Below are 24,313 nucleotides of genomic sequence, written 5' to 3' on the forward strand. Positions count from 1 at the left end.
AGGTTAACCATGTGACTCTCCCCTTGAAAGTGTCTAGTTTACTTTGTTCGCTGATACAATTATGCTCTGGTAGAGGGTGTAAAATTCTTGTAACCATCGAGACTCATCCAGTAGGCCATGCAATTAACATGGGTGTTTAGGTTAGAGATGAAACAGGCCCTTCGGCCCACCGGGTCCGCGCAGACCAGCGATCCCCGCATATTAACATGACCCTACTCACACTAGGGACAATTTTTAAAATTTTATTTTTTAACACTTACCACGCCATTTAACCTACAAACCTGTACGCCTTTGGAGTGTGGGAGGAAACCGAAGATCTCAGAGAAAACCCACGCAGGTCATGGGGACAACGTACAAACTCTGAACAGACAGTACCCGTAGTCGGGATTGAACCCGGGTCTCCGGCGCTGCAAGTGCTGTAAGGCAGCAACTCTACCGCTGCGCCACCGTGGCCAGGTGTGTGTTGGATAAATTAAGGGAAACTTGGTCATCTGGGCAAAACTATGTCAATGAGTAAAAATGATAAGAGTTGTTGTATTTAATTAACGAATAAATGAATTTATTGCATTTCAAAATGCATTTACTTTGATTTTTTAACTTTTTCTAAAGAAAATGTAAATCCTGTTGTTGGGATAACGTATAGTAGTTTCCTGCCAATGACGCTGATAATTCACTGCAGGAACATGCCAGGACTGAGAGATTAAAACACGAGTCCTACATTCAACACTCAGCACAGAGCAACATTCGTGCACAATATTCATTTACAACATGTGTGTATGCACAACGAAAGTGCACACTATTCATCTACACAAAACATAGTCATTAAAAGCAAGTTAAGTGCAAGTTGTACAAATAGAATTTAATCCTTCGCTGAATAACATACAATCTTTGTATGAATCATATACAACAATATGGAGAACATTTCAGCAAATGTATAAGGCAAATATCTTTTTTCTTTAAATGGACATTAAGCTGTGATTGAGAGATTTGAAATCTCTGAATTCTAATCGCCTGATCACCAGGGAATGAATGATCAGGAGTCCAGCGATGGACACAAAAACTCAGCTGGAGTAACTCAGCGGGTCAGGCAGCATGAGAGCATAATTTAGCAGCATCTCTAGAGAAAAAGGGATAGGCGACGTTCCAGGTTAGAACCTTGCTTCAGACTGGAGAATGTTTCGGGAGTGGGGATCTGGAGTGGGGATCTGGAGTGGGGATCAGGAGTCGGGATCAGGAGTCGGGATCAGGAGTGGGGGGTCAGAAGTGTACCAGGAGTCCTTGCCCCATGACCCTGTCCTGCTGCTCCTCCTCTCCTGACAGCATGACCACCAGCTGGTTCCGTCTGTCATGTGAATTATAATGGATGAAAACTCAACAATTACCACATTTAATTTCTCATGAAGAGCTGTCTATATGTCGTCGTCTCAGAAACATTTTGGGAAAAAATGTTAACACGTCTTTCAAGCAGAGGTGATGCAGCCAACAATTACCAAGATAAAGTCGTAGGGTCACAGGGCTGTACAGCACGGAAACAAGCATTTCAGTCCACTTCATCCACTCTGTCAAGCTCAGTCTTGCATTAATTCTTGGATCATTAATGCTTCTACAAACAGAGCTCTTGTAACAAGTAACTGTTTTATTTTGATGCAGGGAACTCTTTGTTGTTTGCCCATGTCTCAGTGGAGCCGAGTGCATTGCATCAACCCAAAGGAACTACATGGATGCTAATTTCTCCAGAGGAGGAATCTTGTGTTAGGTATTATTAGTTGCTGGATCACACATCCTATATTGATAGCACTGGAACAAGTCCAATGTGATGCAAAGGTTTGCAAAGCAGTTACCGCATCTTGTAATCATGAGACAGCGATGCTTCGCACAACTGGCCCCTGAAATCCAGCTCCACTGTGAAATCCAGGTCACGCTGCAATGACAGAAAAACAGGAATGGTTCAGCTTAAACAAGACAAATGGCCACATTATTTCAGGATCACAAATGCGAATGAAATGCATTCCCTTCATCTGCAGCAAAAATACCGCTTCATAGCAGGAACACGTCTCCATGTTGACAAACAAGGGACTACAGATGCCAGATCGGAGCTAAAAGACAGTGCTGGAGGAACTCGGCGGCTCAGGCAGCATCTGGAGAAGCAAATGGATGGTCAACTTTCTGGGTCGATTATGGGTCCAGATATGGAAAGAATAAGGGAGGGGGTGATCAGAAGCTCACAAGTGGTAGGTAGACCATTCAGGACATCACATGTGTTCCAAATGATTCAAATGTGGCTTCGTGGGCAAAACACGCCAGATAATTAGCTCCAAACAGCCATAAGTGTGATTTTGCTAAAAAAACGTCAGTAATATTGAGTGAGGGACAGATATTCCCTCGCACACTGGAGGGATCTCCAGCTGAAAGAGCAGAGAGGGTATTGACTAAACATTTCACCCAGAGCCCACACCTCCGACAATGCAAAACTCTCACTTCTGCTCTCGGAATGTCAGCCTAGATTTGAAGCCCGCGCATGTTACACAACGGGGAACTAATTCCACCCTTGAAGCGAGACTGACTTACATTGTTTTTAGGATTGGGATTGACTGTGATGGTCCCACAGATCTCCTCTCCCAATTTCACCGTCAAGTAGTCTTCCAAGTAAAACACCGTCTGCTTCCAATGTGTGTACGGGGCGTCAGGAGCTTCAAACAAAACACTCAGCAAGATTACAATCTGAAGAGACATCCTCCAGAACACTTTATATATTTATACTTCTCTGATAGTCAGTAAACACACATCAGCAAACATTCAGTGGAGACTACAAGTAGGTTGCATCAGATGATGTAATGTATCTTTGAGTCCTGTCTCTCTAAAATTGCCTTTAGTTCAATCAACTTTATATTTTGTCATTTCTTCCCTTTGGTAAAATCAACTCTAACAATCTTCATATCAGCCTATCTATGCTATTTATCATTGGTTGGAAGTAATATTTATATGTCTGTGGGTGCTAAACCTATCCTAAACAACCTTGAATGATGGTCCAACTTCATAAACTGTTTATCTTGTATTTCAAAACCATAAGAAAGACCTGAAGCAACTCGACTCCAAAACCAGCTCCGAGTTCAAATGCTGCCCTCCAATCCCAAGTGCAAGAAGCTCACCCTTTCATTTGTTCTGATACTTGACTCACTCACCTCCCTGTCCCTGCACTCGACAAACTCAACCTGCCCGTGAGATCCTTTCCCAAGTCCTGTGGCACCAATCTTTTCTCAACAGCCACCATTTCTAATGTTATTTATTGTCTGCTTCATAAGAATATCACAGCATCAGATTGAGGAGCTGGAGCTTGCCACTCTGCATTTCGAACCATCATGAAATAAGAACTGAAAGAATGTGTTCGATGTCGTCACCCCCCAGGCCAGCTGCTGGACACCTGAACCCATGGTCAGCATCACAAACATCACCGGTCTTCCCGAACCCACAGGAAACAACTGGCCCAGATGGAGTCTTCAGTCACATCCTCAGGACCCAGGCAGACTACCTGGCAGGAGTATTTGTGGATGTCTTTAACCTCTCCCTGCTCACCACCAGCTTTAAGAAGCACACCATCATCTCAGTGCCAAAGAAAACCAAGGTAGCGTGCCTTAGAGAGGACCGTACAGTGGCTCTGACATCCACCATTATGAAGTGATTCGCGAGGCTGGTCCAGGCGAACATCAACCTCCCAGACAGTCTAGATCCACTGCAATTCTTACTGCCACAACAAGTTCACGGCAGATGCCATCTCCCTAATCCAAGCTTCATGTGGATAGCAGGCACACCTTTCTCCAGCTTCCGACATCTATTCAGATAAAAAATCGTCTACCCGCAATGGAGACTCTTTGGCTCCACGGTGTCCACCCATCCCACTGAGAGTTTACAGAACTTTCTGTTTAGTTTGGTACCAGTTGCTGGAGAAAGTGAGACGCACTTTTTCTTTGACAGCAATAATCCCAATACATTTACACTCATCTATTATTAACCTGACTACACTGTAATCAGAAATCTTTCCACATACCCTCAATTAGTATGCTACATTCTTAAAGCATATTGCTGATGTGATTTTCCTGGTGTAACAAAAAGCATGCTAAGATGGTCAGTGTTTATTTTCCATTAATGTTGAAAAGGTCAAGCCCAATATACAAAGCTATGACATGCCTAAAGACGTTGCCCATTGTAAAGCCCATGGATTTAAAAAATAACAATATTGTGTGTTAGTTACCTGTTGAAAATCCAGTTTTCCTGTGACACTTTGTAAATTCGATGTTAAAATACGTGACCAGAGCATGGACATATTCATTCCTCTGAACCTGGAGGCGGAAAGTCGAAGAGAAGGATAGATCCTCGGTCTTCACGGTGTAGATATCCACCTCCTGGATGGGCAAAGCTTTCCATTATTTCTCTGCCGTTCAACAGGATCATCCATATTCAATGCCCCGTTCAAACTTTCTCGCCACATCCTTGATCTCTCCACACCAAAGAATAATTTCTAACTCTTTAAATATATAAATTAATAAGTTGAATTCAACTTCTTTGTGGTGGACAACTCCCAGATTATCCTCATCTCAACCCTACATTGCTTAACCTCTAGACTGACCTCTGGTTCTGGACTCCGCGGCCATCTCTGGAACACTATTCCTGCATCTAATCTAAACCGTTCTGTTCGAACTTTCTAAATTTCCTGAAACATACCTAAATACATTTTGTTACACGCATGCAATCCAATTAAACTTGATTCATGGACGTACTTGTGTTCCATTCCCATACAAATATCGTCAGAGACCAATGGCTACAAATCCTGCAGCATGTTGTTGCAAGACTCAGAGCCATAAGGCTCCAACACTGATCAGAGCATTTGTGGTGCAGATAGATGTGCAGCCAGGGGCAGTGACCAGGCAAATCTGGTACGGTGGGCGACACAGAATGGATGCTTCCACCAGTGGGAGAGTCTAGAACCAGAGGGCACAGCCTCGGAATAAAATGACGTACCTTCAGAATGGCAATGAGAAGGAATTTCTTTAGCCAGAGGGTGGTGAATCTGTGGAATTAATTGGCACAGACGGCAGTGGAGGCAAAGTCATTGGGTATATTCAAGGCAGAGATTGATATGTTCTTGATTAGTAAGAGCGTCTAAGGTTATGGGGAGAAGTCAGGAGAATGGGGTTGAGAGGTAAAAGTAGGTTAGCTATAATTGGATGGTGGAGTAGACTTGATGGGCTGAATGGCCTAATTCTGCTCTTCTGACTGATGGTCTCACTGTCATTTTGTTTTCAGCAATGACTAAATGGTCTATTTTGCAACCTTCTTAATTTCAGTCAATCAGCATGGACATAACTCATCTCTCTGACACAATGAAGTACCTTTCTCGGACTTCACCTTGTCTATGCTGTTGAAATATGCAAGGTCATTTTAGCAGTAAAGTGGGGCATTCTCATAATGAAGCGTGCTTGGTTCCCCAAACACAGTGTTACTGCACTCATGTCCGATGGATCTGCTGCAAAGCATTGTGAAATTGGTCAAGTACACAGGTTTAAATTGAAATAGGGCCTGCCTGCGTTACAGGGGGATTAGGCTCAGTTCACTGCAGCTTCGAACAGTTTCTGCACTGCCAGTGTGAACAGAGTGGCAGACTTCCAAAGGCAAACCTTGGCCACACACACTAGCTTCAGTGAGGAGACAGAGGATACAAAAAGAGGGAGCAATGTTTTCACTCAGATTGTAGCTGGAATGAGCTGCCAGAAGCTGCAGTAAAAGCTATTGGCCGAATCCCAACAAATACTCTGGTGCTTCACCACCCACCCCCCTCAGGAAGGTGACCCCTCCCAAACCTACAGCCCCCTCAAACCTGCACCCCCCCACCACCAAACCTGTTACCAGCTCCACATCAGACAGTTAGTTGCATGCAGGCTGCTGGTGGGAAGCAGCCCTGTACCTTGATGAGACAGGCGCTGGTCACCACTTGCTTCGGGTCCACCATGTCCACTAGAGGTTCCTTGATGGCCACGTTCCTGATGCACGTCATGTCAAACCCGTAAACGTCCTCCCACCCTAGCACATGAGACAAAGGATTGAAGGGACCAGTCTGAGCTCGAGATAGAACACGGGCAGTGGGGCCGAGTGGCCTCTGCCCGTAGGGGTGGTTTCCGAAATGCCCAATATCTCCGAGTGTCGCCGGCGCCGGATCCCCACTGCTCCGGGGTAGGGAGGTCCCGAGACGTGGGAGATTCTTCCCTCTGCTCCCACGCGGCCTGGGTCTGCCACCAAGACTGACCCCCTCGCCTCCCCACAGACCCCCCCGCCCCCTCTCCCACCCTAGACGCAGACTCCCCCTAAGACCCCTCCTCCCAGAACCCCCTCCAACCCTCTCCCACTTCCCCACAGAAGGATATGGGGGGATCTTATTGAAACATAAGATAATTAGGGGATTGGACACATTAGAGGCAGGAAACATGTTCCCAATGTTGGGGGAGTCCAGAACAAGGCGCCACAGTTTAATAATAAGGGGTAGGCCATTTAGAACGGAGATGAGGAAGAACTTTTTCAGTCAGAGAGTGGTGAAGGTGTGGAATTCTCTGCCTCAGAAGGCAGTGGAGGCCAGTTCGTTGGATGCTTTCAAGAGAGAGCTGGATAGAGCTCTTAAGGATAGCGGAGTGAGGGGGTATGGGGAGAAGGCAGGAACGGGGTACTGATTGAGAGTGATCAGCCATGATCGCATTGAATGGCGGTGCTGGCTCGAAGGGCTGAATGGCCTACTCCTGCACCTATTGTCTATTGTCTATTGGCCCCACCCCCCCTGCCCCCTCTCCCACCCTACCCACAGTCTAACCCCCAGACCTCTCACCCCCCGCCCCCTCTCCCACCCCACCTGCAGACTTCCCGCAAGACCCCTCCCCCCAGAACCCCCTCCAATCCTCTCCCACTTCCCCACAGACCCCTCCCCCACCAACCGACCCCTCCCCTCCAGACTTCCCCCTCCAAACTACACCCCCCCCCCTCCCGCCCCCCGTAGACTGGACAAAGAACGTTCCCAGAACTTCACCCGTGATCCCGGACAGGGTGGGCGAGGTCTGATCTTACAGTGAATCTTGAAGTCCTTGAACTGTCGGTCTTCAATGGCGACAATGTACAGAGTGGCTCGGTCCGGGAACATCAGCCCCCCGGGTTTCTGCAGGAGAATTTGAGGGAAATGGATCCGGTAATCTGTTCATCTGACAAAGATGCCACATTTTGACCAGCATTTGCCCGAGCCTAACGTCTGTAGTCAGAAGGTTACGAGAGAATATTCTGAGAGATAAGATATACCTGCATTTAGATGGACAGGGGCTGATTGGGGAAAGTCACCATGATTTTGTAGATGGGAGGACGTGTCTCTCGAATCTGATTGAGTTTTTTGAAGATGTGACCAAAAACGTCGAAGAGGGCAGAGCTGTGGACATTGTATGTATGGATTTCAGCAAGGCATTCCGCAAGGTTCTGCAAGTTGGTTGCTCTGGAAGGTTAGATTGCATGGGATCCAAGGAGAGATAGCTGAATTGATAGAAAATTGGCTTAATAGAAGGAAACAGAGGGTGATGGTGGAAGGTTGCTCTTCAGACTGGAGGCCTGTGACCGGTGGTGTGCCTCAGGGTTCGGTGTTGGGCCCCATTGCTGTTTATATCAATGATTTGGATGAGAACCTACATGGCATGATTAGCAAGTTTGCAGATGACACAAAAGTGGATGGTATTGTAGATAGTGAAGATGGTTGTCAAAAATTGGTGCAGGATCTTGATCGGTTGGCCAGATGGGCTGAGGAATGGTTGATGGAATTTAATACAGAGAAATGTGAGGTATTGCATTTTGGGTCGTCTAACATAGGCAGGACCTATACAGTGAATGGTAGGGCTCAGTGGAGTGTTGTAGAGCAGAGGGATCTAGGAGTACAGGTACATATTTCTTCATCATAGGTAGAATGATTAAAAAGAAATCGACACATTGGCCTTGGTCAGTCAGAGTATTGAGTGTCGAAGTTGGGAGATCATGCTGCAGTTATACAAGATATTGGTGAGGCCACATTTAGAGTATCGTGTTTAGTTCTGGGCACCATGTTATATGAAAGATGATGTCAAGCTGGAAAGGGTGCAGAGAAGAATTACGAGGATGTTGCCAGGACTCGAGGGCCGAAGCTATAGGGAGAGGATGAGCAGGCTAGGACTCTATTCCTTGGAGCACGGTAGGATGAGGTGATCTGAAAGAGGTGTGCAAACACGTGAGAGGAATAGATCGGGTAAATGCAGTGTCTCTTGCCCAGAGTAGGGGAATCAAGAACCAGAGGGCATAGGTTTAAAATGAGGCGGAAAAACTTTAATAGGAACCGGACACCTAACTTCTTTGCACAAGGGGTGGTGGATGTATGGAACGAACTGCGAGAGAAAGTGGTTGAGGCAGGTACTATCGTAATGTTTAAGAAATATTTAGATAGGTACATGAATAGGTTAGGTTGAGAGGGATATGGACCAAATGCAGGCAGGAGGGACCAAAGTAGATGGACATGTTGATCAGTATGGGCAAGTTGGGCTAAAGGCCTTGTTTCCACTCTGTATCACTCTATGACTCTATTTACATGGCAGCTCACAGCATCCGCAACGTGTACATTTCCATTCACCTGTCCTTCCAGCTTCTATGTTCTCAGAGATACCATGCACGCACACATGCTAAAACTTCCCCCCTCACTCTCTCCCAGACGTCGAGCTTAGTCAGACTAAGTGACGTGTGTTGTTAACACATTATTCCGCCGGGAGCTCTGGATTCCTGTCTGGTGTCAGGGTAAATGTAGGAGGCAGCACCTACCAGCCACTTGTCCCGTGCGTAGATCACTGTGTTCAGCATCGACTCGTAGAAGAGGCTGTAGCCCATCCACTCACTGATGATGATGTCCACCTGGTCCACAGGGAGCTGCACCTCCTCCACCTTCCCACTAAAGATCACAATGACTGAAAAACAGCCCACAAACCTCCCATCACTGGAACAGGCCGCACGGATACATTCACTGCACTCCTACAACTCATTCACTACACAATAAACCACATTCCTTCCAATACTCAACACAGTTATCACTCAGACTGCATTGTTGGCCAGAGGGTCCAATTCCGCAACTCCCTGAACATGGCAACACACGTAGATAGAGTGGTAAAGAAAGCATACGGTTTGCTTGCCTTCATCGGTCGGGGAATTGAGTATAAGACACAGGAAATCATCACTTTATAGGACTTTGGCTAGGCCGCATCTTCTTTTACAAAAATAAGTTTATTTACAGATACAAAATCACCGTGAAAACTCTAAGGAGACATCTATCTAAAAAAAGGAATGTACCTGTAAGTATCAAATCAAAACATTGGTACTTTCATCCAGGAAACATTCTAGCCCCTGCGGCGCCCAGCGGTCCCAAGGTGCCCATCAACACCGCGCACTCCCTCTCCAGGGACACACAGGCATGGACGTGAGCCCGGAAGAGAGGCGGGCAGTCGGCCAGGGCAGAGCACCTGGCTGCCCGCTTCCATGACCCACGAATGGCCAGCTTGTCCAGGGGATGTGTCGCGTTATAGCATTGCGCGCAGTTCTGGTCACCCCATTACAGGATGGACGTATCGATGGTCGGTGTGGACCCGCTGGGCCGAAGGGCCTGTTTCCATGCTGCATCTCTAAACTATCTCATGTTGTAGCTTTATATATTGGTTAGGGCACATTTGGAGTATTGCATGCAGTTCTGGTCACCCCATTTCAGGAAAGATGTGGAGGCCTAGGGAAGGGTGCAGAGGAGGTTTGGCCAGAATGCTGGCCTGGATTACTGCTTTTGGCTACAAGGAGAGGTTGGACAAACTTGGATTATTTTCTCTGTAACGTCAGGGGGAAATAAAATACTTCTGATAGAAGTTTACAAAATTGTGATCGGGTGATATCTGCAGGTACCCATAGATAGGTAGACAGTCAGAATCATTTTCTCGTGGTTGAAATTTAAAGACCAGCTTTAAGGTGAGAGGGAAAAAGTTTAAAGGAAATATGCAGGCCAAGTATTGTTTTGCACAGAGGGTGCTTGGAATGTGCTGCCAGGTTTGGTGGTGGAGGTAGATACGATTGTGAGGTTTAAGATACTTTTAAATAGGTACATGGATATGCAGGGAAAGGAGGGGTATGGATCACATGCAGGCAGGTGGGGTTAGTTTAGGAATGCCAATGTATAAATTGTAGTGTACATTTCATTCATTCTAAGGCTTAACAGTCTTTAGTTAGAAGCCAGCGTACGTCACGGCTTAATTCAACATCAGCATGAAACATGACCTCTAACGGTGAGTTTTCCCATTTCCTCGATTCTTTAGGGGTCTCCGAATGGCACTCGCACCAAATGCAATGCGTTTCACACCCATCCTGGGGTTGCTGCTGAGAGCTGGTGGGGCCTCGGGCAGCGTGGGATGGATGGTGACTGTACAGAGGTGGCAGTAGGGCCGTACTTCACCACAGTGAAAATACATGACGCTGGCATGATGGATTAACGTGACAATGTGCAACACCTCAATGCTACAGCCATGTCTCTAATGCCCTTGCTGAACTGCGGCAACATTTGCTTCTTGGTTCACTGGGAAGTGGAAACAATGGCCTTGGACTGCACACTTACTGCACCAATTTCTGTTCCGTTGGCACAGATGAGCTTTGGCCATTTTAATTAATCAATACATGTGCGCCTGACACCAAAAACAGATCTGACACATTGGGATATTGCTTGGTCCAATTTCCCGAAGGGCAGGATATACATGGGAAATGGGTCGAATTTCTAGACAAGTAAGTTCCTTACTTTTGTCCAGGTGGTTTGCTTTGATGATCTTCTGAGAATAATCAGAGATGCTGGAGCATTCAATCTGAGGCAGAAAAGAGAAAGGACTTGATCACACACACGTCAGAAGTAACCCTCTCTGCTTCTGAAACCAGCTGAAGACTGCAGCATCTGGATCCCAGCTCACTTCAGCCTCAGTTGCAAGGAGCCGAATTCCAGAAGCTGCTGAATCAAAATGGAGTTAGAGTCAGAGCAGGAATGTCAGACCAGGATGGAGGAGGTTGGCGACGTTAAATGCACCGCCTGTCTTCCCCACTCCATCATTAACCGTGACGTCCACTGGCATGCAATGGGTTAACTAATACACACACAGCGATATTCCTGCCACTGTATCTGACCTATGGTAGAGGACAGGAAAGGGATAGGCACAGAAGGATGGAATAGCATGGCACTTCTCGTCACTGGCACCCAGTCGCCCTCAGCAGTGATCAAAGTCCTGCAACCCTTGCATCTAATGACACTCCTGCATCAAAGACCATATGGAGTCAATTTTGTTTGAACTGCATTTCAAAAATGATATAATCCTTTCAAATAGTGCACGCTCTATAATTCCAGCTGCACTATTCCACATATCATTCCTCTAGTTATTGCAAATGATACAGTGATAAATAATTTGATCTGTTGCTAACGACAATGAGACTTTGATGAAACCACTGAATGAATCATTGGTGTAGGCTCCAAACGCGTGGTCATTCAAACTATGTGGGAAAGAGATTGAGATCCTCACACAGGGAATAGAAACAATGGGCTGTCAAAGCTCAGTACAGCTTTCACATGATGGATAGACACAAAAAGCTGCAGTAACTCAGCGGGTCAGGCAGAAAAGGAATACATGACGTTTCGGGTCAAAACCCTTCTTCACACAATGGAACTGGCTGCTGAGAAAATGAGAGGATGTTGACAGCTCTTTATTCTCTCCATTATTGCTGATGATCTTTGCTTGACATGTATCAGCCCTTCCCGAATGTGATTGAAACAAAACACAGGGAATGTGGGACAGGGTTAGGCCACTGGCCCTTCAAGCATTCTGCCATATATCAAGATGGTAATTGGAGTTTTGTCACAGTTCCATTTTCTCTGTAGTATTGAGTTCCTCCAGCAGTTTGTTTTCTGGTCCAGATCCCAGCAACTGGAGCCTCTTGTATCTCCACATGCTAAGTTATTGTGTGTGGGTTTGCTCTTTGTAACTGAGCAAGGATATATTGGCAAGGAAAGGTTGCTGAAGAGGGGTCTCAAAACAAAACGTCACCCATTCCTTCTCTCCAGAGATGCCACCTGTCCCGCCGAGTTAATACAGCATTTTGCGTCTATCTTCGGTGTAAACCAGCATTTGCAGTTCCTTCCTACACTGCTAGATACATTTCTAGGATGGCAGGACTGATATTTGAAGAACGACTGTGCCTACATTTACTGGAGTTTAGAAGAATGAGAAGGGATCGCATTGTAATCTCTGAGATTGCCATAAAATTCACTGAAATTCTAACAGGGCTAGACAGACGAGATGCAGGATGGATGTTATCAACACCTGCAGTGTCCATACTCACTGCTTCACCACACCACTTAGAAACAAGGTGAGAGATCTGTCTTCACTGATGAGGTGAATTGTGGATTCCTCTACAGAAGGCCATGAAATCTGTAAATGTCTTCCTAGCAGGTGTACATGTTTCTGATTGCCAGAGGGCCCAATGATGTGGGGAAAGGATGGGTCAAGGTGGTGAGGTGAATGACCATGTCCTGGGTTGGATGATTCATCTCCAACAACCACACTCATCTTCCTTTGTGCGGAGTTGGACCCCATCCACCCGAGTGATTTTCCTGCTCATTGATTTCAATTTTGCCAGAAGTCCTCAATGCCACAGTTGTTATTAAAGGGGCCCTCCCCACCCCTCTGGACCAGCTCCTAATAGTTTCATCAAGGTTGCCGTAAGATCTGGAGCAAGCCAAATAGAATATCAGTACTCACGTTATTGAAAAACAATTGCAAGCAGCAACTTTCATCACATCGATCGATAACAGAGTAAACTGACCAGTGAGAATTGGGTTGGATTTGTTCTGCTTTCTGTGAACAAGACATACCTGAGCCATTTTCCACATTGTCAGGTAGACAACAATACAAGAACAGGTCTTCAGTGCCACTGTCGTCAGCGAGTCTGAAGAAGGGTTCTGACACCAAAACGTCACCTAACCATGTTCTCCAGAGATGCTGCCTGACCTGCTGAGTTACTCCAGCACTTTGTGTCCTTTTGTGTCTGCAGTACCACAGCCGTGATGACTGTTCAAATGCGCCAATAATCTTGCGTGACTAAATTATCTCCCGTACACGATCCCAAAAAACCCCAGAGAACAGCAAAGATCCCGGAATCTCGATCCAATAACTGCAGCTAACATCTGCCCAGACAGAAGGTGCACAAACAAATTGACAGACAGAAGATGACCAAACGTTGGACCCACCCCAAACACTTTCTTGGCTCCTGCTTTGGCAGCAAACATTGCTAATATTCCTGTTCCGCTGCCCACGTCCAGCACAGTCTTGCCCTTAAACACGTGTTTGTTGTGGTAGATGGAGTTCCTGTACGTCAGGGTTCGAATTTCATCTTTTAACATTTCCTGTGGTCAAAGAAGATAGATACTCAGTTATCTCGGGACCTCGAATGAAGGAAGAAAGGGGGGGGGGGATATTTATTAGGCAAGTGCACAACATACTGATGCAGTCAAAGAGAAACAAGCCTCAATGATCAATCTCTGACTCCTACCACCAAGCTACTGTTGAATCCAGTCAGCTAGCTCACACGGGACCCCCTTTGATCTTGCAGGACCTTGTCAAAGACCCTGTATACAATAACTAACTCTCTCACTCTCTCACTCTCTCACACACACACATTTGGTCAGGTCCTGGGGATTTATCCAATTAATATGTTTTGACTGCTACCACCTACTCTTTTGTAGTTCAGATATGGTCCAACACATTACGACTCATTTCCCTAAATCTCCCCCAATTCATTTGCCTCCACAACGTTAAATGCATGAGAAATATTCATTTAACCCTGGCCCATCTTCTATTGCTCAAAGAATAGATGACCATGTGGATAAAAGGGACAATTCTCTCCATTGATACCCTTTTGCTCTCATATACCTGTAGAATTCATTCGGATATTCCGCTATCTTGTCTGCTAGAGCTACCTGTTTTAACCCTCTTGATTTCCTTAAATGTACTTCTACATTTCTGGTATTCCTTGCTTGATCCCAGCTGCCCATACATGACATACGCCTTCACATTGATTTGAAATGTCAAGCCAAATGGGTTAAAAAGAGGATGACTTTTCCCGTTCACTAGTGAAGTCGTGCACAAAATATAAACCTTTACCTCGTGGATGCCAAAATGTGCATAAGAGTCAAAGTAGTAATCTCTCGAGGTCATTTCATCGGGAGAGAACAATTTGGCTTCTTGACTTTTCCCCAGGCAACATGTCTGAGCCATTGCCTGGGCCGCTGTCTTCACCGCTGACCCGGCCGTCTGCGCCGCCATCTCCACCGTCTGCCCCGCTGCCTGGACCGGTGCCTGAACCACTTTCTGCCTTGGAGTCGGGCCCATCAGCTGCGCTGCTGCATGGGCGGGTGTCTGCGGTTTCCGCGGCGTGGGGGAGCACTGTTGTGGCTGCGTGATAGCCAGGGGTTCTGGAGAATCACTGGACACCTGTTTCAACAAAGCAACCAATCTACATCAAGTGTTATGCAGTGAATCACTGGCGAGTCATCAGAAAGCAAAGCACGATTCAGCGTCTGCGACCTGCAGCTCAGTAATCATGGTCCAGCTGCCTTTGGACTTCACCAAGAACATCACGTTGAAACCGTTAATCCCGATTAAACAACCCCAGGATTGCTCTGAGAGATGGCAGGATGATTGATGATTTGATGTCAATGGGCCAAACCATCTCTCTCCCTATTTTGAGTGCTGACATCAAGCTGCCTACTATCTGCCTTCTATGACCAAGCCAAGTTTGGATCCAACTAACCATCTCACCATTGAACCCATGTGAGATTACTATCACGTCACCCGGCTGCCTCCTTCACGCCATGGAAAACTGTCCCAGACAATCCCATCTGTTTCACGAGCACCATCACGAGTACCTGGGAATATCGTGCTGCCAGCCTTATTCATGTTTCCATGATAGCTACGATATCCCAGTCCCATGTATCGACCAGACCGAATTTATCCCAGACCATCACAGAAACCAACCTCCCTTCTATTGACTCCATTTATACCTCACGCTGCCTCGGCAAGGCCACCAGCAACATAATCAAGGACGAGTCGCACCCTGGCCACTCCTTCTTCTCCCATCTCCCATCAGACAAAAGGGATAGAAGTGTGAAAACACACACCTCCAGATTCAGGGACAGTTTCTTCCCAGCTGTTATCAGGCAACTGAACCACCCTACCAAAGTTTTCAAAGGTCTCTTTATTGTCACGTGTACCAATTAAGGTCGAGTGAACCTCGATTCCTGGACTACTATCGACCTCATTGGCGACCCTAGGATTATCTTCAGTATACGTGACAATAAACTAAACTGATCGGAAAGCTTCTTGCAATAAAGTAAGTATAAGAAAATAACTGCAGATGCTGGTACAAATCTGAAGAAGGGTCTCGACCCGAAACGTCGCCCATTCCTTCTCTCCCGAGATGCTGCCTGACCTGCTGAGTTACTCCAGCATTTTGTGAATTGCAATAAAGTAAATACGGTTTAGCATGTCCTCACTCCAGATCTCTGCCAGGCTTGCTTGTATAACCTGTATATTTGCTTCATCTTTCTACCACACTATAACTTTAGACATCCGCTGGAGACTCCACCAAAGAGCAGTAGCAAATATACAGCAGGGCATTGGTCCTCCTCCAGTTCAGGTGCAACCCATCACCTCTGCCCCAAAAGAATCCCAGTGGTCCAAGTAGACAACTGTCGAGTTTCATTCAGGGCCGAAGCTCCCGTGTTGCACTGTTCTGGACAAGATTACTAACCCTTTGTCATTGCACAACGCTGAATCTAAACCAACCTGCCCTCGTGTGGTTCCTCCAGGTACTGACCTGGAAAACCATCAGCTCACTCTGAAACCCAAGTCCGGACAAAGCAATTGTGCCGAGAAACAAATAAGTGCTGTCATTACCAGTCACGCTTTGACATGTAGAATATAGTCAGAATAAAGTCAACCGGAGAGTAGTGCTGAACTACTGTCTACCTTTGAATTCCCTCTGACTATCCTTGACTTTGCTGGCTTTACCTTGCACTAAACGTTATTCCCTTATCACGCATCTCTATACACTGTAAATGGATTGATTGTAATCATGTATTGTCTTTCTGCTGACTGGTTAGCATGCAACAAAAAGTTTTTCACTGTACACGTGACAATAAACTAAACTGAAACTGAACTGAAACTTACATTGAAATTGAAGCACTGGAATCAATGTGAAGCCTTTCCCTGTTACTGTGTATACTTTGCTTAAAATAATCTGACATCAGTACAAACATTAAAATATTTTTAAAATGTGTATATAGAAGCACTGTACTACATATTTACCGTTTCACTTCTGGAATGTTGAGCTGCAATTAATGATTTGGTGGAAGACGAAGGCTGGTGGACTCTGACAATTTTAGCAGAGAAAGCCACTGTCCTGTCCACCAGCTGTGTTTTTTTGGCAATCGATAAAAGTTTGTTTTTTTATTCTGTTTGTCTGATTTGAGTTATTTTGGGATCTTGAGAGTTCAGCAATCAGTTATACCTTAGTTTTATATCTCTATTTACTTCTGGTAAAGATAAATATAATGAATACTTTCTTATCCAGGTAAAAAAATATATTTTGAAGCATGATACACTATTCATAGCGGGCATTGTTGGTACAATCATTAATACTGGAATTCCACCACCAGTGTCGTCAAAGTGGTTGCAGTGTACCTTTCACCCAACCGGTGAGACGCTGATATTTGCATTCCATTGGTCTTTAGTCTTTGGATATCAATTCAACCTACTTTCGTGGAATAAAGCATCTTGTGTACCTGCTTAGTGAATACTGTGTGAAATGAGTTTCAATATTTGGTCAATGTCAGAAATACATCTGGTATGATAGGTCACATTGTAGCAGTGTTGAAGTGGCCTGGTTCATTTTTGAGTGAGACAGTGTACTGAAAGTTGTACTTTTTCTAACGTCTCTATCTGCACTGCATGAGATCTACAGAATTATTTTTCCACCATTGACTGCTCTCACTTCTGGGAGAAGAATGTTCCTGTGATAAGCATGGAGGAATCACCTCTTGTGCTTCTGTGTTGCTTCGACCATGAAGCATGCTGGCCAGTCTTTGTTCCAAAATGGCACATTTATATGCATGGAACCATGCTCTTAAGTGAGATACCATGGAGGTACTTCTGCAGGGTTCCATGCAACATCTGTGGACCTTTGGTGAATATTATTGTAAGTCGCAAACCTTAATATTGGAATTCTGGACCGTCTTTGTAGTAGCCATAGTTCCAACAACATCTCGTAAATAAGCACATTGAAGTGGTTCCAAAATTAACATTTTATTTTCTTCATCTTTTCAAGCGGACAAAAACCATTCTATGTACAAATTTCCAAGGTTTCTTTTACATTACAGTAACAGTCCTTCAGTGACCTAGGGACCAATAGATTCATTTACGCAGAAAATGACCAAATGTGATTAAAACTATTGCCTGGAAATTTTTAAAGGCCAGCACAATGGTGCAGCAGTAGAGTTGCTGCCTTACAGCGCCAGAGATACAGGTTCGACCCTCACTACAAGGGGTGGCTGCACAGAGTTTGTACGTTCTCCCTGTGACCGCGTGGGTTTTCTTCGGGTGCTCCAGTTTCCTCCAACATTCCAAAGATGTGCAGGTCAGTGGATTAATTGGAATCTGTACATTGTACCTAGTGTGTGGGATATAACTAGTGTGTGATTGCTGATCAGCGAAGACTCGGCGGGCTGAAGGGCCTGTTTCCACGCTGTATCTCTAAAAAATAAAAATAAAAATAAAACTCAAACTAGTAACCGGACTAAGATGACAAACCACCAACTAATTTGCAATATGTATGACCAGCATGAAAGTTGAGCCGAAGGGCCTGTTTTTGTGCTGTTTGACTCCATGACTGTCGTTTTCAATGTTACTGCCAGTTGGATCTTGCAGCTGCAGCTGATCTCACACACTGAGGTGAGAGCAATTTTATAAAAAGTCTTCAGGCTCACATTGGAAATCATTTTATTTCCAGGTTCACACGACATGGGCATTGTTGGCAGGAATGGTCCCGACCCAAAACGTCATCTATCCATGTTCTTCAGAGATGTTTCCTGACCTGCTGAGTTACTCCAGTACTTTGTGTCCTTACATTCATTGTCTGTTCCTAATTGCCCTTGAGAACATCTTGGAGAGCTGTCTTCTTGAACTTGCACTCGTTCTGGTGAAGTTATCCCAGAGTGTTGTCAGGGAGGGTTTCCCAGATTTAGACCCAGCAATCCGAAGACAAGTGATATATTTCCAAGGCACTACGGCGAGCAACTTGCAGGAGAATCTGGAGTTGGTGGTCCACCTGTTCCCCATGTCCTTCTTAGTCATAGAATGACACCTTGCACTTCTCTGTATTAAACTCCATCAACCCATTCCTCAGCCCACCTGCCCAACTGATCAAGATACTGCTGCAATTTTTGACAACCATCTTCACTATCGACAATACCATGCAGTTTAGTGTCATCTGCAAACTTACTAATCATACCTTGCACACTCTCATCCAAATCATTGATATAGATGTCAGACAACAATGGGACCTGCACCGAACCCTGAGGCACACCACTAGTCACTAACCTCCATTTCCAAAAATAACCTTCCACCATCACCTTCTGCTTCCTTCCATGAATCCAATTTTCTATCCTGTTGTCAATCCTTAGTTGTCAAAGCACCCTGCTGATTACAGAACACGTGGTGCACACTGCAGTCATTATACATAGCGTTCAGAGAGGAAACGTTTCAGATGTTAATCAAGGTGGAAGTTTCATTCTGGGACACCAAACATTAGTCAAGGTGATACAGTCATGAATATGTCATTGATCCTGATGATCCTGATGATCCTGATGTCCTGCCTCCCCAGCACTACGCTGAAATTCTGGAACCCCCCCCCCCAACAAGACTGCAGTGGATCAAAAAAGGTGCTTCCCAACATGGTTAAAGATAGGAAATAAATACTGTCCTTACAAAGAACACTGTGTCCAATCAATGAATTTTGCAGGGGTATCTGCTTTACAAATGCCAGAGCTGGCGGAATGTTAATCTTTTCATATTTTCATTAACATACAGTATTTTCTTACAACCCTATCCAGTAGCTGAGATATATGGTAATCGTGTTGACTAAATATAGCTTTTCCTTCGCTGTACATATGGTCTGAAAATCAGCTTTTATTGAAGTGTAAACTACAAATGAATTAATCCAAATTATTCAGGACACTTGGCTCCCAACTCATCCAGAAAATTGCCTCATTAAGCATAATCCCTTTAGTTTTTAAATGTAGAGAGAATAAAAATATTCCCTCTCCCGGTGAAGAGATTTATTTGCCTCATCGCCACACGGATTTCAGAACGGTTCACAGCGAGAGTGTTGACCTAGTTACACTAGCTGCTATTTCAGTGAGGTGGGATGGTGCTAAATAAAACTGGGGCGGAGCTGAGTCAGCAAATATTGGGCAGCAGACAGAGAGAAAATGTGCAGACAAATTAAGAAAGATTAAGAACCATAGAGTGACAGTAAAGCAGAATATTAATTGTCTTGTTATTGGTGGTAAGGCAGGACAGAGAAAGCACAGGAATTCATGAGATGTGAATGAGAACCCCAGTGATCAGTCCTTTCCCATCACCATTTGCAAACAGAGCTAGGTCTGGATTGGGGAAGGAAGTGAAGCATGTTACTGGGAATGGGGGGGAGCTTGAGTTATGAAGAAAGAATGGATAGGGTCATAGAGTCATGCAGCAGGGAAACAGGCCCTTCGGCCCAACTCATCCATGCTAACCTAGCTGCCCTACCTTGGCCAGTCACAATTGCCTATGATTGGCCCATATCCCTCTAAACATTCCCCTCCGTGTGACTGTCCAAATGTCTTTCAAATGTTGTTATAGTACCTGACTCAACTTCCTCCCCTGTCAGCTGGTTCCACATACCCACCACCTTCTGAGAGAAAAAGTTTCCCCAGAGGTTGCTATCTTTCTTCTCTTACCTTAAACAACGCCGTCCAGTTCTTGACTCACCTACCCTGGGTTAAAGACTCTGTGCATTCACTTTATCCCCATCTTGATTTTATACACCTCTGTAAGATCACCTCTCACTCTCCTGCGCTCCAAGGAATAAAGTCTCAGCCTGTCCACCCTCTCCTTATAATTCTGGCAGCGAGTCCTGGTAATGTCCTTGTAAATCTTCTTTCTATTCTGTCCAGGTACAATTCAAAATCTAATTGGGAACTAAAAGCAAAGTACTGCAGATTTTGGAAATAAAACTGAAAGTGCTGAGTAGCTAAGTTTCAGTTGATTGGTTTCCCTTAAACGTTTTCAGATGATGAAAAGTCACCGACTTGGAACATTAATTGTTTCTCTCCCCATTAATGTTGTCTGTTCTACTGAATGCGTACAGTATTTTCTGTTTAATTAGGTGAATAAATAAAGTTCAAAGAAGGCTTTAATTAAAAGAAAGATATAGGAAAAAGAGTGGGAATGAAAACAGAATGTTAGATAACATGAGAAGAATTCCAGGTCTTCCATAAATATCAGTAATAAAGGACAATCAAAGACAGTAGGACAGTCTTGGATTGAGGAGATATTAGAGAGATAGACACAAAATGCTGGAGTTACCCCATCGGTACAGGCAGCATCTCTAGATAGAAGGAATGGGTGACATTTCAGGTCGAGACCCGTCTTCAGAGTCTGAAGGGTCTCGACCGGAAACATCACCCATTCCTTCTCTCCAGTGATGCTGCCTGTCCCGCTGAGTTACTCCAGCATGTTATGTCTATCTTCGGTGTAAACCAGCATCAGCAGTTCCTTTCTACAGATATTGGGGAGAGCTGGGCTGAAATACTGGGGTTTTTTTTTTTTGCACAGGTCCTCACTGAATGAAATTCTGACAATATCAGCACAAAGGAGGAGGCAGCAGAGAAATTCGTTACATAAAAATAAGAGAGAGAGATTTCGAAGGCTGGCAATGCTCAAAATATAAAATTAATTGGTCCAGATGGGACGTATTCTTTATTGATGAGATGTGGGAGTTGCTGGAAAACTAGTTGCAGCATTCCCTGGTGGTCCTTGTGTTGTGCTACACCGCCTTCTACAACGGCAGCAGTGTTGCTGGTGAAAACCTAGAAGTGCTGAAACCTGCAGGGCCACGGTCCAACATCTGAGAAGTAGGTTCAGCAGTTCGTAGATAATTGCATACGTTTCAATTCCATCTGCAGCGCCTCACCGCGTGAAGCAAGGTCTCTCTGTAACACCAGGCATGGTTCATTCACAGTGACGGGCGTTCAGCAAACAAGCATCGCCACGAAATGGCCATCTCCAATACGAGACCTACCTTAGGACATGCTGCATTACCACTGCTGGGTCCAGCATCCTGGAGATCATCACTAGCAAGTTGGGCCTCGGCGGCAATGTGGGCCTCGGTGGCGGTGGTAGATGAGCGTGAGGGTGGGGGGGAGGAGAATGGGGAGACGGCGTGGGGAGACCGCCTTGAGGGACGGTGGGAGAACAAGGGGTGACCCAGTGCGGGGGAGGGGGGGGGGCACTCTAGTTTAGAATCCTCTGCCCAGGGAATAAGTCTGTGTTCGTTTGTTTGTTTGTCCATTTGTTCCGGTGAATGCGCTGTGCACACGGCAGCCGGCCAACAGCCGCTTGTCTTTTCCTTTTGTTTTCACTTTTAATTTCAAGCTTTTGGTGTACCTTGGGTGTTGTGACCGTCGGTAGACCAATGTCCCTCCGGGGATGAATAAAGTTTCATCACATCGCATCGTATCGTAAGACATTGATGCAAGACTGGCCGCAAGAGCAGATCAGAAGCTGCAGCGTGTGGCTCACCTTTAACAACCCAAAGCCTTTCCACCATGGATGGACAAGGCGTCAGTCAGGAACATGACGGGGGTTCACGTTGTCGACCTCCCTGTGGTGAGCCCTGTCAACTGACTTCAGTCAGGCGAACGACAACAAACAGAGACAGCAGAAACAGAAGCAGCTTCATAACTTCTGCTGCCTCAAACGCAAGAAGATGAAGTAGGAACATGACGGAAAACACCAAACCTGCCAGACCAGTGCGGCTCCAACAACTGTCGGCATGGACAAGATGGGCCGAAGGGCCTGTTTGTGTGCTGTCTAACTCAATTACTAACTCTGGAGAACCTCAGCTCCGTTGAGGAAGGCACCCACTCCCTCCACACCCTGCCCCCATCCCTCAACACTCATATCCCCACCATCACAGCCCAGTCGCTGCATTACCCAGGCTACTCTGAGGACACTTCCTAAACTCGCAACTTTTCCACCAAGAGCCTGGCGGCTCCACCGCCACCACCACCAGCAGCAGCAGCAGCAGGCCCGTCTCCCAGTCACACACCATCCTGACTTGGTCCTTCCTTGTCACTGGGTCTAAACCACTGTGGGGACCGAGCAAAGGGACTTGCCCCATCGTCTCGGGGCTGTTCGGGATGGACAATAAACGCCACGGCCTAACAACCCGCGTACATTCAGCCTGACCGCCCGCCCAGTGAGTGAAACCAGGCGAGACCCCGGCCCCGGCGCCGCCGCCCCCCGCGGGCACGTTTACGGCTTAATCCCTTTCGACTTCTATCGCGATGGCAGTAGAAAGGGAGCGTCGCTACCCGGCGATTTCTGGGGGAGCGAATGAATCGGCGACGACCTGCGAGCCCCAGATTCAACCCTCTCCAACCGCACCACAGACAGCCTCGCACCGCGCCCTCGCCGGAGCCCCCACCGGTCACCGCTTGGAGCCACGTTTGAAGCGGCGGACAACGCTGCCGGTGGGAATAGGAGAGGGACCCGAGGGGGGAACGATGGGAGCAGAGAAAGAGGGAGTGGGGAGGACGGGGGGGGGGGGGGTAGCTGGGGAGAGTAGGGGAGGATTAGGGAGGAACGGTTGGAGGGACAGGGGGGGACGAGGGAGAGAGGCGGGTGTGAGAGAGAGGCAGCGTGGGAGAGAGATGTGGGATGCGGGGGAAGAGAGATGGAGTGCGGGAGAGAGAAATGAGGTACGGAAGACAGAGAGGGGGGAGCGGGAGAGGTGGGGTGCAGGGGAGAGAGGTGGGGTGCAGGGGAGATAGATGGGTGCGGGAGCGAAAGAGACGTGGTGCGGTAGAGGGAGGGGGAGCGGGAGAGAGATTGGGTGCGGGGGAGAGATGAGGAGATAGGGGAACGGGTGAGAGAGGGAGCGGAAGGAGAGGGAGCTGGAGGAGAGGGAGCGGGAGGAGAGGGAGCGTTAGGAGTGATTGGGGAAGTGGGCAGTGGAGGAGAGAGAGGGGGAGTGGGCAGTGGAGGAGAGTCAGGGAGAGAGGGCGGTGGAGGGAGAGAGCAAGCCGGGAGAGACAGAGTGAGGGAGGGAACATGAGGAGGGAGAGAGGGTGAGGAGGGAGAGAGGGTGAGGGAGGAGGGAGCGGGAGGAGGGAGGAGGGAGCGGGAGGAGGGAGGAGGGAGCGGGAGGAGGGAGGAGGGAGCGGGAGGAGGGAGCGGGAGGAGGGAGCAGGGAGGAGGGAGAGAGGGTGCGGGAGGAGGGAGAGAGGGAGCGGGAGGAGGGAAGGGAGGAGGGAGGATGGAGCGGGAGGAGGGATAGAGGGTGCGGGAGGAGGGAAGAGAGAGCGGGAGGAGGGAGCGGGAGGAGGGAGCGGATCCACTCGGCACCTGCCTGGGTTCCTACCTCGGTGCCGCTCTCGGCGTTGCGCGGGGTCCGGCGGACGATGCACCGGCTGGAGTGCCGGGTTCCCATCGGCGGCGCTCCCCTCCACCAGCCCGGCTGAAGCGACACCAGCGCCGGCTCCGCTCTCGGAGCTCCCGCCGCCCCTCACCCAACACCCCGCCCCCAACTAGGCGGCACTGCTGCCCCGCCTGCTCGCCTCCTCCTCGCCTCCTCCTCGCCGCCCCCGGGACCGGAACCGAGCCGGAGCCGGAGCCCGGGACAGTGCGATGCGAGCCGGGCGCTCGGTGCAAGGAGCCCCGTCTTCAGGGCGGGGTCGGCCGCTCCCAATTACACCCACATCTGGATTGTCCACTTGCATCTGGGCTCCCGGCCCACACACAGATGTGCGAGACGGGGGGAGTGCCATCACGTCCTTAGGGAGGGGGTTGAGGGGGGGTGGCTCAGGTCGATAGGAATTGGTGGTGACCTGCTGAAG

The 24,313-nt window shown here is 47.2% G+C and overlaps 1 protein-coding gene across 2 annotated transcripts; it reads right to left on the minus strand.

The window, feature by feature from the left end:
• Nucleotides 1-627: 627 nt before the first annotated feature.
• On the minus strand, nucleotides 628-24,161 carry LOC144603605 (protein arginine N-methyltransferase 1-like). 2 transcript variants are annotated; one of them, XM_078417079.1, is made up of 11 exons: nucleotides 23,839-24,161; nucleotides 18,753-18,851; nucleotides 14,259-14,588; nucleotides 13,346-13,501; nucleotides 10,856-10,919; nucleotides 8,857-8,999; nucleotides 7,105-7,192; nucleotides 5,960-6,075; nucleotides 4,250-4,400; nucleotides 2,569-2,690; nucleotides 628-1,921 (listed from the first exon to the last, which is right to left on the minus strand). In XM_078417079.1, exons 2-11 carry the CDS (start codon nucleotides 18,756-18,758, stop codon nucleotides 1,838-1,840), a joined length of 1,260 nt encoding a protein of 419 aa, XP_078273205.1. In that variant the 5' UTR covers nucleotides 18,759-18,851; nucleotides 23,839-24,161; the 3' UTR covers nucleotides 628-1,837. The 2 variants fall into 2 exon arrangements, with proteins under 2 accessions (XP_078273205.1, XP_078273204.1); XM_078417078.1 differs by lacking the exon at nucleotides 18,753-18,851 and having other exon boundaries at nucleotides 23,839-24,160.
• Between the last annotated feature and the right edge of the window lie 152 nt (nucleotides 24,162-24,313).

Source organism: Rhinoraja longicauda, chromosome 20, assembly GCF_053455715.1.
Source record: "Rhinoraja longicauda isolate Sanriku21f chromosome 20, sRhiLon1.1, whole genome shotgun sequence".
Taxonomy (NCBI): Eukaryota; Metazoa; Chordata; class Chondrichthyes; order Rajiformes; family Arhynchobatidae; genus Rhinoraja; species Rhinoraja longicauda.

What these genes read in the sequence shown, in the direction of transcription:
- LOC144603605 (XM_078417078.1), bottom strand. Translation starts at nt 23,907, where the DNA reads ATGGGAACCCGGCACTCCAGCCGGTGCATCGTCCGCCGGACCCCGCGC. An exon ending in ACGCCGAGAGCGGCACCGAG is followed by an intron (nt 14,589 to 23,838) that starts GTAGGAACCCAG and finishes TTGTTGAAACAG; the next exon opens with GTGTCCAGTGATTCTCCAGA. An exon ending in ATCCCAATCCTAAAAACAAT is followed by an intron (nt 1,922 to 2,568) that starts GTAAGTCAGTCT and finishes CTGTCATTGCAG; the next exon opens with CGTGACCTGGATTTCACAGT.